Raw genomic sequence first — 16,802 nt, 5'->3', positions numbered from 1 at the left:
ATGCAGTGTAACAACATAATTAAGAATGCAAAAATTATACAGGCGTTACGCAAATTCTAAATTTTGACTTTAGGTACTCAATTTAAACACGAATATAAGTTCGTTATTAATTTGAAATAAAAAAAAAAATAATAATACTGTAGAATCATCATTGTTCGTGGAGGACCAATGTTCTTGGATTTCGTGGGTCACCCTTACCCACGAATTTACATCCCCATGAACAATTTTTGTGACAACGTACTGATTAATTAAATCTACCAAATAAACGAGCTGCCCACGAAATTACATCGCCACAAACCAATAAAATTTTGCTTGCCCACGAACATTGACCCCCACGAATTTAATTGATTCCACAGTAACGTACAAAACCCGTAAGACATCCTCCCGATGACAAACACGTAACCAATTTATAAGCTTTTTTAGTAAATTTTAAATCACATGACGTGAGGAGATATCCTGTGGGAAATCATGTATTCTGTTTTAAATTAAACATTAGAAATAGTAATCGATACCGTCATGTGTACATTATGACTATTTTTCTCGAACACGTTTTTTCCCCAGGCATTGTCACAAATGACAAAAAGAAAGTAAAATGAATGCATATATATATATATATATATATATATATATATATATATATATATATATGTGTGTGTGTGTGTGTGTGTGTGTGTGTGTGTGTGTGTGTGTGTGTGTGTGTGTGTGTGTGCTTAATGTTCGATAAGTTGGTGAAAATGAAAATGTATTAATTTAATTTTTCAATTGACTGCAATTTTTCTATAAGTTTTATTTTTAATATTAATCTGCTTTTGGTCGTTGTATATAATTTTTTTTCCATGAGGACAGAACCTCATGTACATGTGGTTGGTTTACTGTGCACACTCTCCACGTATGACTTTTGCAAATTAAGTGAAGAAAAGAACCAGTTATTTGAATTTGTTGTTAACTTCCATGCTTAATTAATACACACACGATGTTTCACACCACTGTGTAATAGCTGCTGTACAGTGTATATCGCAATATCAATTTTAGATTAGTAGTTAGCATGGCACGTGTTACATGTATGTATGGCTGAATTTATGTGTGTTACAGGTATCATTCGCCATTATTTGCAGATGGTGGCATTTTTATTTTTTAGTATTTGAAATGATAAAAACTCTAGAAATAGATTTCAAATCAGTTAGTTTTTGTATTTTTTTTTTAAATTCTATACAATTCAGATTGAACAATGTTCGTGAAGACTATTTTTATATAAATGAACATACTCAATACTTGATCTTAAAATCAGCCTTTAAATGAAATATGAAGATAACAAACAGTATTCAATCTCGAAATTCCAAAGAAACGATACAAATTTGGAGCAGAGCAAACACGAACCTCAAAATTTAGAGGTGGGATCAGGTGCCATGGAGGAGTGGGCATCTCCTGCCGAAAGGTCACAACCGCCGTGTGCTCCTTGTCATGATCGAGAAAAAACCGGAAAATCCATAGACAGTTCAGTGTATAAATAATGGCCTAAAAATAAGTATGAAAAACGTCAGTGAGCATTTGACTCAGTGATAGGTTGTATGTGCTGACATGGTCATTATATCGACCATAAAACTTGCAAAATGATGATTTTGAACGAGATTGTTGATATCCTTGTTTCATCAACTTGTTTGTTAATAGCTTGCCTCGTTTTAGAAATTCTTCATACGTAGAGCATGCTCTTGCGTATCGATTCAACGGAGAGACATAAACCCCATATGCAGATGATAAGGGTATATTTCTACATAAGTAAGGGAAGTTGACGATTGAAAAGTTGAAGTCATCACTTTTATCATAAAGCTTTGTTGTTATGTTACAATTAATATCTTTTTCTAGTAAAATATCTAGATATGAAACAGGTGTGTCAGACTCTGTGGTATCTTTTATTTCAAACTCACTGGCATATATAGAGTAAACAAATGAATGGAAGTAACTACTGTTAATTGATAATGCGTCGTCGATATATTGAAATGTCGAGTTGAAACTGAAACTGATTTACAGAGTCTTGAATTATTGTTACAAAAACATTCTGTCCTAAGAATTTTTCTCAAATACAATTCGATAAACTATTGACAAATAACCAGCTGCATATCACTACAAGTTAAATTAAAGACAAAAATAAGTACAGTGCAGGGAAGTAATTTTGTTACAGTGTTGATTTCAATGCTTCCTTTGCTTGCTGATTAGAATGGGGGTTTTTTTGCTTGTTGATTAAATGCTAGTTGTCCTTATCCTGATGCTACCTTTGCTGTTTTATAATTAGGTCATTGCTACCGGAAGTAGCATCATGCTACCGAAAGTAGATAATTAATTTTTAGCATTGCAGATTTAAGCGATAAAAATGTCATATATAATCACTTATTGGTCTTTAAATCTTAATATTCTTAAAAATTTAACCAGTTTTCTCTCTCTGTTTTCAATTTTTTTTAATAGAAAAAAAACTCACTTATTTTCTGATGCTACTAGGTCAATGCTGATTTTAAGTAGGTCACTGCTAGTCATGCTAGTTCTTTCCTTTGCTTACTGATGCTGATCCTGGTAATGTTTTTTTTTTTTTTTAAATGCTGGTCCTGATGCTAGCTGGGTACTGATGCTTTTTTAGATTACGCTGATGCTGATTTATACATATAAAAAAAATAGTTCCTTGCACTGTATTTAAAAAGAAGCTTGTATGCGTATCTGTATATTGAAAGATATAATAGAAAAGATGAAAATGATTAACAGTGATCGATCTCATAAATCTTGCAAACCATGCGAATCCTGAGCAGGGACAAAACTAAGGGATTAGAATATACATGATATAGACGCTTCTTTCAGGAAAGAGGGATATCATTTATACCAGTAGATTTAATTATGAAATTTCTCACGAACAACAATTGACATCTGCTCGTTTATACTCGGACACTAATACTACAACTAATAATGAGATTATTGTTCACCTAGCCTGAAAGGCAAAGTTAATTACCGTCATGCTCCCATCACATTTAAGAATATTAATAAGAGTTCGACACGCTTAAAAAACGGTGAAACACTGAAATATAATCGATAAGTTTAAAATTACACGTTTGTTTTTAATTCCTCATTTATACAAAAGGTATATTTTTTTCATTAAATATGTGGGGTTAATTTCAAATGTCCTTTAATTCAGTAATTCAGAAATGCTTTGATGTGTAATATTTTCATAGAACCCCATGCTTAATACACTTTTTTATGCCCCCGGATCGAAAGATACCTGGGGTATATTGTTTTTGTCCTGTCTGTCTGTTTGTCTGTTTGTCTGTTTATCTGTTTGTCTGTTTATCTGTTTGTCTGTTTGTCTGTCGTCAACTTTAACCTTGCCCATAACTTTTGATTGGTTGGATCTATGACTTTCATATTTCACATGTGTATTCCTTGTGACAAGGCCTTTCTTTGGAAACCATCATATTTGACCTTTTGACCTTGACCTTGAGTTTGACCCACTTTTGCAAAACTTCATGAGACTTTAACCTTGGCCATAACTTCTGAACAGTTGGTGCTTGGGGTTTCAAACTTCACATGTGTATTCTTTGTGACAAGGCCTTCCTTTGGATACCAACATCTTTGACCTTTTGACCTTGACCTTGGAGTTTGACCCACTTTTGAAAAACTTTAACCTTGGCCATAATTTTTGAACGGTTAGAGCTAGGGCTTTCATATTTCACATATTCAATCCTTGTGACAAGGCCTTCCTTTGGATACCAACCACTTTGACCTTTTGACCTTGAGCTAGGAGTTTGACCTAGTTTTGAAAAACTTTAACCTTGGCCATAACTTTTGAATGGGTGATGCTAGGGCTTTCATACTTCACATATGTAATCCTTGTGACATCACTTTCCTTTGGATACCAACCACTTTGACCCTTTGACCTTGACCTAGGAGTTTGACTTAGTTTTGAAAAACTTAAACCTTGGCCATAATTTCTGAATGGTTGGTGCTAGGCCTTTCATACTTCACATATGTAATCCTTGTGACATCACCTTCCTTTCAATACCAACCACTTTGACCATTTGACCTTGAGCTAGGAGTTTGACTTACTTTCGAAAAACTTTAACCTTAGCCATAACTTTTGAATGGTTTGTGGTAGTGCTTTCATACATTACATATGTAATCCTTGTGACAAGACCTTCCTTTGGATACCAACAACTTTGACCTTGACCTTGATGTTTTACTTACTTTTAAAAAACTTTAACCTTAGCCATAACTTTTGAACAGTTGCAGCTAGGGCTTTCAAATTTAATATTTTTTATCTTTTGGCCTGGATTTTGACTTGCATTTGAGAAACTTTAACCTTCGCCATAAGCTGCCATACGGGGGCATCAGTGTTTCACAAACACATCTTGTTTCCTAATGTTTCTGTCTAGCTCTCTTATATTTGCTTTTCAATTATGAGCAAAACAAATCCTGATATTTTTTTATTTGAGGGAGGGGGGTATACACCTTCGAGTAATAATAAACATTACTGCTGTGAAAAAATATTATGTACACTGATCTAGACTACAAAGATACAGGATATATACAACACTATACAAAGCGATCTGATTTTTTTTTTCCATTTATGTATTATTTTTGTACATTTGCAATTTATGAAAGCAGTGTATTATTGTCTTTTAATGAAGAAAAAAAGAATGTTGCTAATTGCAATCCAAGAAGATTATTTAAGATTGCCAAAATTAAGTTTATAAGTTTCAAAGATTCGTCAGTATATATACTGTTACAGTCGCGCCGCGTTTATCAGGACGCCATTTATCCGGGTGCTTCACCTTCCGGACGATATTTTTTGGGAATCGATTTTTTTCACGTTATTCTGTCTTATTAATCCGGAAATTCGCGTTCCGCATCTGGACAGTTGATTTTTATTACAAAACGAAAAATGACTCGTTCATCCGGACGGTAATGTTTCAAGAGAACGACTTTTTTCACTCATATCTTGCATCAGTTGCATTGTTAATTTTTGTAAAAGCATTGGCCATGCAGTCAATTTGAAGGCGGTTACCTGTGACCTACAAAAATAGCGTCTATAATTAGCTTGTGTTTACCCCAATTAAATCACATGTCTATTATTAGGCTCGAAGAATTTCTCTCACACTATGCATTAATTAAATAAGAATCCGTTCAAAATCATATTGCGAGCCGATATATATAAATTCATGAGAATTTGGAGAGTTGCAAATAAAATGAACAATAAATTACCAGCGATTTCCTAATGATCTTGATTATGTTGACTGAGTTAGTTTAAAATACGATTTGAACATTTCCATTTCTAAAAACGTAAATGTATATGAAACCCCCCCCCCCTCCCCCAAGACAGTTTTAAAAGATACATAATTGAAGAAATATCTTTCTATTTAATGCACTACCGTCTATAAATGTACATCACTTTAGAAGAGAAATATAAAACTCGTTTTAGCTATAGAAGTTGATTACGCATTATGTATATTAATGAATGCAAACAGAAAAGTATATTGTTTCCATAAAATTGTGGTTTCTTCACCATTAAAGGTGCTTAAACTCAGATTTGAACGTAATATTTTCTAAAATTTTCTGTATGATATCACGACTTATATATTGCAATAGCATTTCACACGAAAATATAATTCAAAACTTATTTTATCTGTGAGTGGTTTTTGCTTTCGAACATTTCTATTCTGAATTTACTCTGAATTTTTTGGGTTATAGTTTTAATATTTTTCATTAATACACAACAAAATTGTCACTTTTCTTAAGTATTAAGAATAAAATTAAAATATGTGAAAGCGCAAGGATGTGTCAATCCAACACGTCCAGAAATTCGAAGTTTTAATAACTTCGAGATGAAATAAGATTTTTATCATATTTTAATATGAAATGCTATAGCAACATATAAGTCATGAAATTATACAGAAAATTTGAGAAAATATTAACTTCAAATCTGTGTCCAAGCACCTTTAATACGGGGTATAAAATCACAGTACAATGTAAGTTCAGAGAATTCAAATTAAGGAAGAATTCATAGAATTTTGAAAGGATTTTGATTAAGTACCTGTAGTTGTAATTAAGCATCATCTAAATGTGAGTGGTAGACAAGTAAATGGTCCAAGATTTATTTAAATTTCGTGCCGTTAGTAGTTACTTTGCAGTAATGATGTATAAAAGGTCATTTGAAGAATTGTCACTTTGCTCTGAGCGTATCTCAAACAGCAAATGAATGCATCGTTAAATAAACAGTGCAGCTGTATTATATTGGAGTAGACTATTCTGTGTGGAACTAACCTGGGATGTTTGCGAATCATGTGTAAGTACAATTATCTAGCTCTGTATTGGTCTTCAAACGCTTATTCTGTTTATATGACATATGAATTTTTAAAATAAGCTCTATCACATTGTACTAGTGATGATCATGTATATTTTATCATGTTGTATATAAAAGTCACATTAATACATTCAAGAAAAGAATGAAAGGAGGGCTTCTTATTTGTAAGACACAAATACATGAAATATACCTACATGTACATGTATTATGTTGTCTGTATTTGTCGATTTTATATATCTTGAAACAATTGTGAATAAGTATGATTCTGTCTCCATACTACAGCACTTGTGCCATTCATTCATAGGCATTTTGAGAAACATACATGTTTCAACCACAGTTTTGAAATGTATACGTGGGCTTACAAATTATAATGTTGTAGAATTCTAGGGAATTCTACCATATCTTTTTGTTAATTAGCCGATTTAATGTTTTGAGTGATATAAAACAAAATAAACATTATTCAATTGCTACATAATTGCCCCGAAGATATTGTTATAATTTCATACATGTAAATATTGTTCTTTTTATGTTCTTGGGTCTTTTAAATTCTTTAATAAAATTTCTATTGCAACATTAATTGGATTAGTTTCGGAAATCCTCAACTCTTAAGAATTGTTCTTTTGTTTTGTGATTTTTGGTCTAAGTAATTCATTGAACACCCTCATCTGCTAATGTATCAGCATCTTGGGTAGAAATTGAAAGTTTAAGAAAGATCTTTTCATCTTATCTATCTTACTGTCAGTCAATGTTTACTTCTTTCCACATTGTCACGACATCGTAAAAAGTTGTAAACTCATCTACTGAAAACGGCGATAAAAGGTAATTATTATATAAGTTGGTACAAGGAAGACATAATTATTAGAAGAGATGCTGAAAAATATTCAAGTGTTGGGATTGATTCTAGTTTCCATTTTATTCATACTGATAAGCATAGAGTTTTATTACAAAAAACATATAAATACCCTTTTTATGTGTTAAAGGTTTGTTCGTAATGAACAAGTTTAAATTATATTTTACTTTTTTCATAATCATTTCACCATTTTTTTTATTTATATTATCAAGTATTTATATAAAAAATAATTTTATAAAAGCTGTTTCTCTTTCTGAAACCAATCTCTTCCATGCGAGTACATATACATCCAAATCATTTCCAGTTGTATTCATAATGTTTATCAATTTGATAACATATCTACTGAACGCCATCTGTTACCACTGTGTAAAACCGGATCTAATTCTAACATGATATGAGTATTAAAATTATGACAAATGTACCTATCAAAATTGGCCATTATCTGTAGCATGTATGTGGAAAATGTTTGATTATATACTAAGTAGTATAATTTGTAATTATTTAATGCTATACATTGCGTGTTTGCAATGAAAAAGGTAAAAATAACGAACCATGATCAATCTTAAAAAATCTATGTACAAAACCAATCTGTGTATAACCTGTATAACACACAGACTCATGAAAATTCCATAGGTTGGGTCAGGTGCCTATGAGGAGTAAGCATCCCCTTTCGACCGGTCACACCTGCCGTGAGACTTGTATCAATTGGGCAGACGGGATATACCGTAGTCAAATTAGTATAAAAACAGACGCTAAACAATTGGTATGAAACAGGTCAGTCAGTATACAATTCAATCCGAAGTTATATTGGAGAGAAATTGATGCATAAAGTGTAGAAAAGTCGTTTTGATGTTACTGACCTTTGAAAATTTGGCGAATTTAAATTTTCTGTGGACTTCTTAAGAATTCACATTTGATTTACACCACTTCTAGAATATGGTGTAGCACAGTACGTCTGAAGTTTCTCCTTTCAGCAGTTAATATTTTTGTGAGGAGGTAAAGATAGGGGCTTAGTAGAGTATTTGCTGGGCTCAGCATTGTATCTTTGATTGTAAGGATTTTAATGAAGTTAAGGAATCCAATATAGGTATGGTAGAACTTACCATGGTTGATTTGAATGTTAAAAGTAATAAAGACTAAAATATGCTTTTGAAGAATTTCATCCTTAGAAAGTGAATTGTGAGTATACGTTGGATTTCCAGACATAAGAATGAAAGCAAGTTCTTCTAAAATACAGTTATAATAACGTATATTGTATATATACAACCTACATGTATACTCGGTACTCAGGGTCATTAAGGAGTAGGGTTCTCTATCGTGCCATCGCCTACCTTGATACGGGATCTCGATTTTTAAAGTCTCGTTCAAAGAATTTTCTGTTTATTACATTTTCTTTGATTTTCTATTTGCCTTTGTCCATGACACGGTATCATTAGGCTTTTGTGTATAAATGAGCGCTTGAAACGTCTTAATTGTTGCTTAGCGATTGTGAGATTGAAAAAATTGTAAAAATGGATTTCAACAACATATCTGGAGAATCCTTGGTAGTCAGGATTGTTCATTTATTTTTCTATGTTATAACCTGTCAGGGAATATTTTTACAAAACTCTTCTAAAAGGGAAGGAAAATCGAGAGTTTTGTGGTACTTTTAATATTCTTTCACGCTGTGACAAAATTTCAATTTGGTATTCTTTCATACTGTTACAAAAATCACTTTCAATAAATAAATTTCATTGACCTTTCTGGTGAACATGCTTGAGAGAAGTTTAATTTTGGGGGTAAATTTCGTTGATACCAGAAGGATGAGATTAACATGTTGACTGCACATTGAAAAAAATTAATGCATTTAAATTCTGCATCAGATTAAATTAGATTATATCCATCAAGATGCCCGCTGTATCAATATTTTTTTTAAGAGATTATATCATAAGCAGAACAATTATACAGTAAAATGAATTTAGTGTAGAAGGATAAACAACAGAACTGCTGACCTGCGGCATATGAAACATCTGTTTATTTACTAGTATTTTTATTTATTTATTGTTTTCCTCGATTAAGAAATAATTATATATTCAGATGCCCTAAAATTACAGTTCGGAAGAGCTGTCATTAACGGTGTATAAACGGAAAAATCGAAAGTTGTCCCTGTTAGCCTATTGTTCTGACAAAGTGTGTATTTGTGTCGTGTGCAGTGAATAATAATGCATCAATGGTCATTTAGAGTATTGTAGCAATCCGTGTTGACTGTATTTTACACAGCAAATGATTACATATACAAATGGGATACAGTAATGGAAAATATGGGTATTCGTGATAAAAATGGTCGAAGAAGAATCCCTTGTAAGTATCTTCAATTCTGTATTAGATATCTATAGTTTTCAATAGATATTTTGCTTGGAAAAAACTTTTTGGTATATATTAATGATGTATTGAAATGGACCCTGGATATTTTTTTTAATTGAATCAAAATAATGTTGGGCAATTTACTAAGAGTTTCAACATTCTATAATCCATTAATGTGCGTTTGACGAACACATACAACCGTGTCCAATTTGCATAAATATATACATAAAAAGTAAAAACAGATTGTAAGGGAAAGCTTAAAAATGGAGATTTTACGTAGAAGTTTTAGAAACTTAGAAATAATAGTATTGACGATTTAAAAGTTCTTATGTAAAAGTAAAATATTTTTAAGGATTTAACACACATGATACTGACGACATCAAAAATGATTATTAGTTTGCATACAGTTAATTTTATTTGAATAGTTTTTTGTTTCTTTTAAAGTTCTCTAATCTTAATATTTTGAATCAGCCTTCATTCAGTAAAGAATGTTTTCGTTAAATGCATGATTATTGATGTAGGATCAATCAAGTTGCCTCTTTTACATGTAAAAAAAAAAGAATTTTATTTCATTTTATATGACTGTGAAGAATATTAGCTCTTAGGAATTATTTACACACAATTATCGTTTAAGATAAATGTGTAAATCTATAATTAACTAATATTATTATTTTATGATGCTTCTTTTTTAAATCTTAATATAATCTAATTTATATTTCAAAAAGCAAGCAAAATTTATTTTAGCAATATGCCTTAAAATAACATAATATGTTTCAAAAAGTAAGCACAGTGTATTTTAACAATGTGCCTTGTGATAACGGAACAAAAAATTAGACTTTCACTTTGATCATGACCAGGTTTGAAAGAATTTAATTCTTTCAATATGCGAAAATTGGGTCCAAAATGGCAAATAGAATCCTTTTAGGTATGTAGTTTTAACAATGTGTTTTGCTTGCTTGTTTGTTTGTTGTTTTTTTTTAATTTCGCTTGGGAAAGGTTGACTGATTTTAGAAAAACTGTTAGATTATCTTATTTTATTCTAAGGCTGATCAGTTCTACACTCACATAAAAATTAAGTCATCAGTACTGAAGTTCTTATTAGGATAAAAATTACGTTTAAGGTTAGTAAAATTCGTGAAATGGCAGAGGCTTTCAATTGCTCATTAATATAATTATATGTGACCTATTCAACCTTAAACCTGGTGATTCGAAGTAAAAGTATTTGTCGACAACAAATTGTCTTTGTTAAAAAGCTATTGTCAATTGTTTCAGCATCATCATGTCTCCAAGGCTAAGTTATTGTTCTATCTATAAGGAATACTACATTATCACTGATATTAAGTATTTTCCCGGGGACAGACTTTAGGATTCTGTTTAAACAGAGGATGTACATAAAATGTTCTATTGTATAGATTGAAGATCAATTTGTGTTACTGTAGAGAGTTGATTAACTCTGCTCCTGTACATCATATAAACAGCCTAGAGTGTATCCTGGAACATGTGCATATGCATCACCTGCTAAAGCAATGCTTAGGATAAAAAATAATTATAAAACATGGACATTGTTTAAATTTATAATAATATCCATACAAGTTTTACAGCCAACCCATACACCTGAAAAGAAATCCATGGTCTAGTGAGACGTATCAATGTTAGAATATGATCAAAATAGTAACAGCCGAATTTCATATTCAAATATTGTTCATTATTTAAAGTACGTTTAGGAGTAAAATATTATAGATAAACTAATCTATAAGTGCCATTTCAGTTTGGACAATTTCATATTCAAACTGTTGCACATTATTAAAGTACTTTTAGCAGTAAAGCATTATAGATTAACTAAATTATACATGCCATTTCAGTTTCGAAAAATGGACATCATAATTATCACGAAAGTTGTAAATGGTATACATCACGTTTATTACCAAATGTATACCATGGACAATGCCTTTCAAAATTCTAAAGATATATGAATTCAAAAAAATTAAGCATATTAAAAAGGTATCAAAAGTCGTAGTCAAATCGTTTGTTACGCTGGTATTTCTTAATAAAGAAATTTTGACAACAATTAAACTAAACAAATAACCATCTGAGATATACCATTCGAGGTTCCATAAATATAATTTCAACACTATTAACTAATTTTAAGAAAGATTAAAGGTCTGGACGAAAAGTACTAAGTCAGTATAATTCAGGTATTATGTAAAAAAAAAAGTTATAGTGCCAGCCTATACATGCAATCCCCCCTTTTTTTACCGTATAAAATGTAAAGTCACAGAAGGTCGGGAGGACTGGCAGACAAATGGTCCTAAATGATCCCTAGTATCACTTTAATTGCTTTGTGTAGGAAAATATATCAGCAATGCAAAACACTTCTCCCAGCCTCATATGCTTTAAAATGTGATAAAAACTTTAAGTTAAATATGAAAAATTATACCGTTTCTAAATGACGATATATGATAAGGATTAAATATTTTTATTCGCTATGAATTACTTAAACTAAAGCACACTTTTTTTGCAGATTCATCGTCAGATGTTAAAGTTTTCCAGTGTTTCGCAATTGTCCTCTATTTGTCGGTATCTCCTGTAACTACCAATGGAGCTAATGAAGACTGGAAAAATATACTGAATCAATATTCTTTTATTTGTGGCAGAGATTTGATCTGTGATCAGTCTTTGATAAACACCACGACCGAGACAGAAAACAGGAAAATCAACGTCTCCTGCCCACAGTGTAGCTGTGATAGATTATGTCGGATTCATGGTAACTGTTGTCTTGATATATCGTTCAACACGTGCGTGCAAACATCTTACGATTTAGAAGGAAATCAAAAAATGTTCTTTATGAAAAACGACTGTCCTTCAAGTGCTGATGAGCGACTTGTTAGGAAGTGCGAAGAAGCGAACGTGAATAAAAATTTACTTAGAAGAAACCCTGTGACCTCGAAATCAACTAATATGACATATAGCAATACTTACTGTGCCAGATGTAATAATGATTTTAAGGTTCTCTCCTGGGTTATTGAAACAAACTGCTCTATCCTTAAAGATGAATTTTCCACTGTTGACGAAGTTTGGAAATATTTTCAAAATAAACATTGCTTCTTAAATTTCATCCCTTCAAAAGAAATTCGCCAGAAATTAGAAGTCCCTACCGAGTGTATCTGGAATAAAACTCTTATACGAGAGTGTAATGTCACAGGAAAGTTATCTAGATTTGATTCACTCATTGACAATGCTTGTAAGAAGACTTATCAGCCTTTTGAATTGTTTCAAAATCCCTTTTGCTTTTTGTGTAACATTCGAGATGTTTCGTTTGAGCCACCAATATCAACTTGTAATGTATCAGGGTGGATTGATTATATTCCGGCTGATTTACAAAATGCATGCATCAACACCAGTGTGGAGATATTGAGGTATCCATATAAAAACAAATACTGTGAAGAATGTAATTTAGTCAAAACAGGAAGAGGCGATGTAAAATTGCAAGATGCTATATTGTCCATTAATTTTTACAACAGACGAGAGACGACATACATGCATGGCGGTTTAATTCTTACAAAACCTTTTTATGTGTCTGAGTTTAGTGTAAGAAACTTAAATTTCTCGTATGATCCCTCGATATCAGGATATTTAAATGACATGAGTTTTCAAACGACCCGTTTTCGAGAGAAGACTGAAGATTTCGGCTGGTTTTTAAAGAATAAATGGTGTCGAAGAGCAAAGTCCCATATTTATGCGGAGGCAGAGTTCTCAAATGATATTTATGGAGGTCACCCATGTTCTTGTGATTCAAAGTGCAACAAAACAAACAGTTGTTGTGAAGATCCAAAATATGATCTCATTATGAAGCAAGTCAACAAGTGGTCATGCGTGGAGGTATCTATTCCTCGGCATTCTAATTCCAATCAAGTTTCTTATTTTATGATTAGTAAATGCTCGGAGACTTACAACAACACGGAAATAAAGAACCTTTGTGAATCAGACAACGAACACTATCTTAGTCTGATACCAGTCACAGATAAAATTACGTTGGTAACGTACAAAAACTATTTCTGCTTTCTTTGTGTTATACCGAATACTGATCATATTCAAAATCAGACTTATCTAGTGCCCTGGGTAATTTCTTTGGGATGCCCTTACAGTTGGTACTTTAAGCATGAGTCCAGCTTGGAGCTCATCTTACAAAAGGCAAACTCCATGAAATGTATGCTAAATTTCCGACCAGCTCTCTCTATTCCACCCAGCTGTACCTTTTCTGTAACTGGAAGCTTGTACTGTTCAATTTGTGATCAAATAAGGACAAGTGTTGGTAGAATATTTGAAATCCATACTAATTATCGTACAATTTTCTCGTTGTTTGATAACGTCGACGAGACAGTTCAAGAAAATCTTAATACAAAATGCCAGGATGATGAAGTATTCGACATTTTCAAGGTAACTACATGTATCTCCTTATATTTCCATTTCTATTTGTTTTCTCTGTGATAACTCTTTGAAAGTTAGTTGAGTTGATTTCTTGATCATTCTACCGGAATGTAAATTTCGCCAAGCGAAAGGTCGGGAGCTAAGAAGGCCTAATATGCATGTAATTCTCGTGCGGCTGTCTTTGTGTCTGACGCTAAGGAGGCCTAATATGCAAAAAAATATCGGGCGACTGTCTTAATTTTGTGTTTGACGTCAGTGGGCGGGGACTATTGAAATTGACATGTGAGGCCTCGTGTAATTTAAATCTTTTAGTGTACATTTTTAAAATCTATATTTATAATTTTATTTCACAATGAAATGGAAATATAAGGAATCACTGTCTAGTTAGTAGAGTATGCCAGGGACATCAACGATAGTTGGAATCGTGGGATAATTTATGCATAACGGGCTTTGCCTGTTATGTAAATTATCCCACGTTTCCAACTATCGTTGATGCCCTGGCATACTCTGCTAACTAGACAGTGATTCCTTAAATGTACGATTGTTCACTATCAATTTGATTATACTATACAAACAATTATAAATACGTTTTATATATTGGACGTTTAAAATAGCTCCTTATTTCTTGTTTATCATCTTATATTTCAAATATTGAAATTTATTTACTTTAAGGGGAAATGCCGACAGCTTTCCTGTTTCCCTGGGAAAACACTTGTGAAAGGGAAATGTTATCCATTGATTTCAGTCAACAATTCACCCCTAAAATACAACATAGCCTTTAAAACAAGTGTCCAGGTACACAAAGTCTATATACAGATGGATCTTAACCAGTTAATTCAAACAGTAGTTTCATTTTTGACAGAAGATCTACACAATGGTACAGATGTGAGTGTTAACATCTTGGAATATCGGCATCGCATCAATAGAGATTGTAAAGATACAATAACGGTTAATGATTCAGATCCATTACAACTAAGTGTCCTTATGAAAATAATTATACAAGCAAAGAATGATAAAATTGATCAAAATGGCATTGAGCAGACTCTTTATAACGCGTGTGGGAAAACTGGATCCATGGGAAATCTTTCTATGGAATTTTCAGAGGATGTAAAAGCGTGGTTTTTACCAATCCCGGAGAAAACATTGCCTTCTCTTCCATTTTGTGACACGTATTTTCAGTCATTACGTCAATATAGTAAAGACCCTGGTAATGACATCACTAAGCTTCTGTTTTGTCCAGAACTGACATTATTGACTGAAGAATTTAAGATTTCGCGAGATGGACTACAGGTATACGTTATTTCTTTGAACAAAACCTTCTTTTATAATGAATTCTCCAAAGGTGAGAACAACACGGTACGAATATGTGCCACTGACTATATATCTACAAAACAATATACTCACACTCAGTCAAGGCCTGGGAAAAATTCAGAAAATGTCTCTCTTGAAGTATTGACAGTTCTAACTACATGTATATCCCTTGTTTCTCTGGTTACAACATTCATTGTGTACTGTATTCTCAAAAAGCTTCGCACCATACCAGGACAAAATTTAATGTGTTTTGTAGCATCACTGTTCTTTGCTCAATTGTTTTTCCTCCTTAAGGACGTTTTCGAAGATAACAAGATGACATGTAAAGTCGTTGGGATATTTATTTACTACTTTTGGCTTTCTACATTTACTTGTGCCAGTGTTTGCTCTTTCCATATGTTCCGAGTGTTTGTTTGCAATGCTCGATTTCATGATAGACTCCTCTGTAATCACACCATCATACTGTACTCACTATATGCATATCTGGTTCCTTTATTAGGTATCTGTCTAACGATCGGGGTCCATGCGAGTGTCTCGCCATCTTCTCCGACAGGGTTTGGTGGAATCTTTTGTTTCATTGACGACAAAAACACTCAACTTTACAGTTTCATTCTTCCCATCTCCATCATATGCTTCATAAATTTCATTTTGTTTTCTGCAACATTTTATAAAATCCACACTGCTCCTACAGTTGAAAATACTCACTGTCGAAACGATCTTAAAATTTATCTTAAGCTTTTTCTGCTGACTGGTACAGCATGGGTTTTTCAGATCATAGATGGACTGTTCCCTGTTTCACCCTTTTCATACCTAGTAACAGTGATTAATGGCTCACAGGGGCTTTATATTATGATTTCATTTGTCTTTACTCGTCGCGTAAAACTTCTGTTTGAGGAGATAGGCTTATTTGATAAGATGGGCTTTAGAAGTGGAAAGAAATCACAGAGCAGTGGTGAGACAAATCTAACGCAGAAAAACACAGCACAGTCAGAACTTGTAAGAATTATTCAACTTTGAACGGCATAATGTATATAATCATAAAGATTGTAAAATATGCATAATAAATCTGAAAGTTGTTTGATAGGTGACTTGTCTATTATATACATTGTACATGTATATTGTTATGCTTTAACTGCATACATGTACTTTATACGCAAATCGATGTGCCGTCAATGGGTTTATCAAAATCTTCGAAGATAGACGTACCGGTATATACATTGTGTTTCTTAGAAATGTTAATTGATAGTTACGATAAGGAAAATAAATAAGTTTAAGATACGAATAAGTTAATTTTTCTAAATATTGTCAATTATTTATTAAACAAAATAATGAAAGGGGCAATAACTCTTATGTTCCTTCAAGTATTTTTTTCTCAAATATTTTTTTTTTAATTTCCTAATGTTGACATGCACTTCTCAGATGCTTCTGTTTATGTCTGTCCGATTGAATACACATGTATTTGATTTGTGGAAGTACCAGTTCATATCAAAATCGGAACAATATAGAAAATCCACCTACTATTCCGGAAAAGAT

At 32.4% G+C, this 16,802-nt stretch overlaps 2 protein-coding genes across 2 annotated transcripts in view; one reads left to right on the top strand and one right to left on the bottom strand.

Moving 5' to 3' along the window:
• Positions 1 to 16,802, bottom strand: part of LOC133193947 (amino acid transporter heavy chain SLC3A1-like) — a 168,895-nt gene that overhangs the window by 66,947 nt on the left and 85,146 nt on the right. The window lies entirely within an intron of this gene.
• On the top strand, positions 10,434 to 16,286 carry LOC133193856 (uncharacterized). Its single transcript, XM_061329778.1, has 3 exons — positions 10,434 to 10,455; positions 12,052 to 13,967; positions 14,631 to 16,286. Exons 1-3 carry the CDS (start codon positions 10,434 to 10,436, stop codon positions 16,284 to 16,286), a joined length of 3,594 nt encoding a protein of 1,197 aa, XP_061185762.1.

This window comes from Saccostrea echinata, unplaced genomic scaffold, assembly GCF_033153115.1.
Source record: "Saccostrea echinata isolate AGI-Se365-2 ecotype Australia unplaced genomic scaffold, CSIRO_AGI_Sech_v1 ptg000028l, whole genome shotgun sequence".
Classification (NCBI taxonomy): domain Eukaryota; kingdom Metazoa; phylum Mollusca; class Bivalvia; order Ostreida; family Ostreidae; genus Saccostrea; species Saccostrea echinata.
This window is presented reverse-complemented; position numbering and strand designations above follow the sequence as displayed.

Bases quoted from the DNA above. Each gene is read 5' to 3' on its own strand.
- LOC133193856 (XM_061329778.1), top strand. From the start codon at position 10,434: ATGGCAAATAGAATCCTTTTAG. The intron at 10,456-12,051 runs GTATGTAGTTTT...CTTTTTTTGCAG, and splicing joins GGCAAATAGAATCCTTTTAG to ATTCATCGTCAGATGTTAAA. The intron at 13,968-14,630 runs GTAACTACATGT...ATTTACTTTAAG, and splicing joins AAGTATTCGACATTTTCAAG to GGGAAATGCCGACAGCTTTC.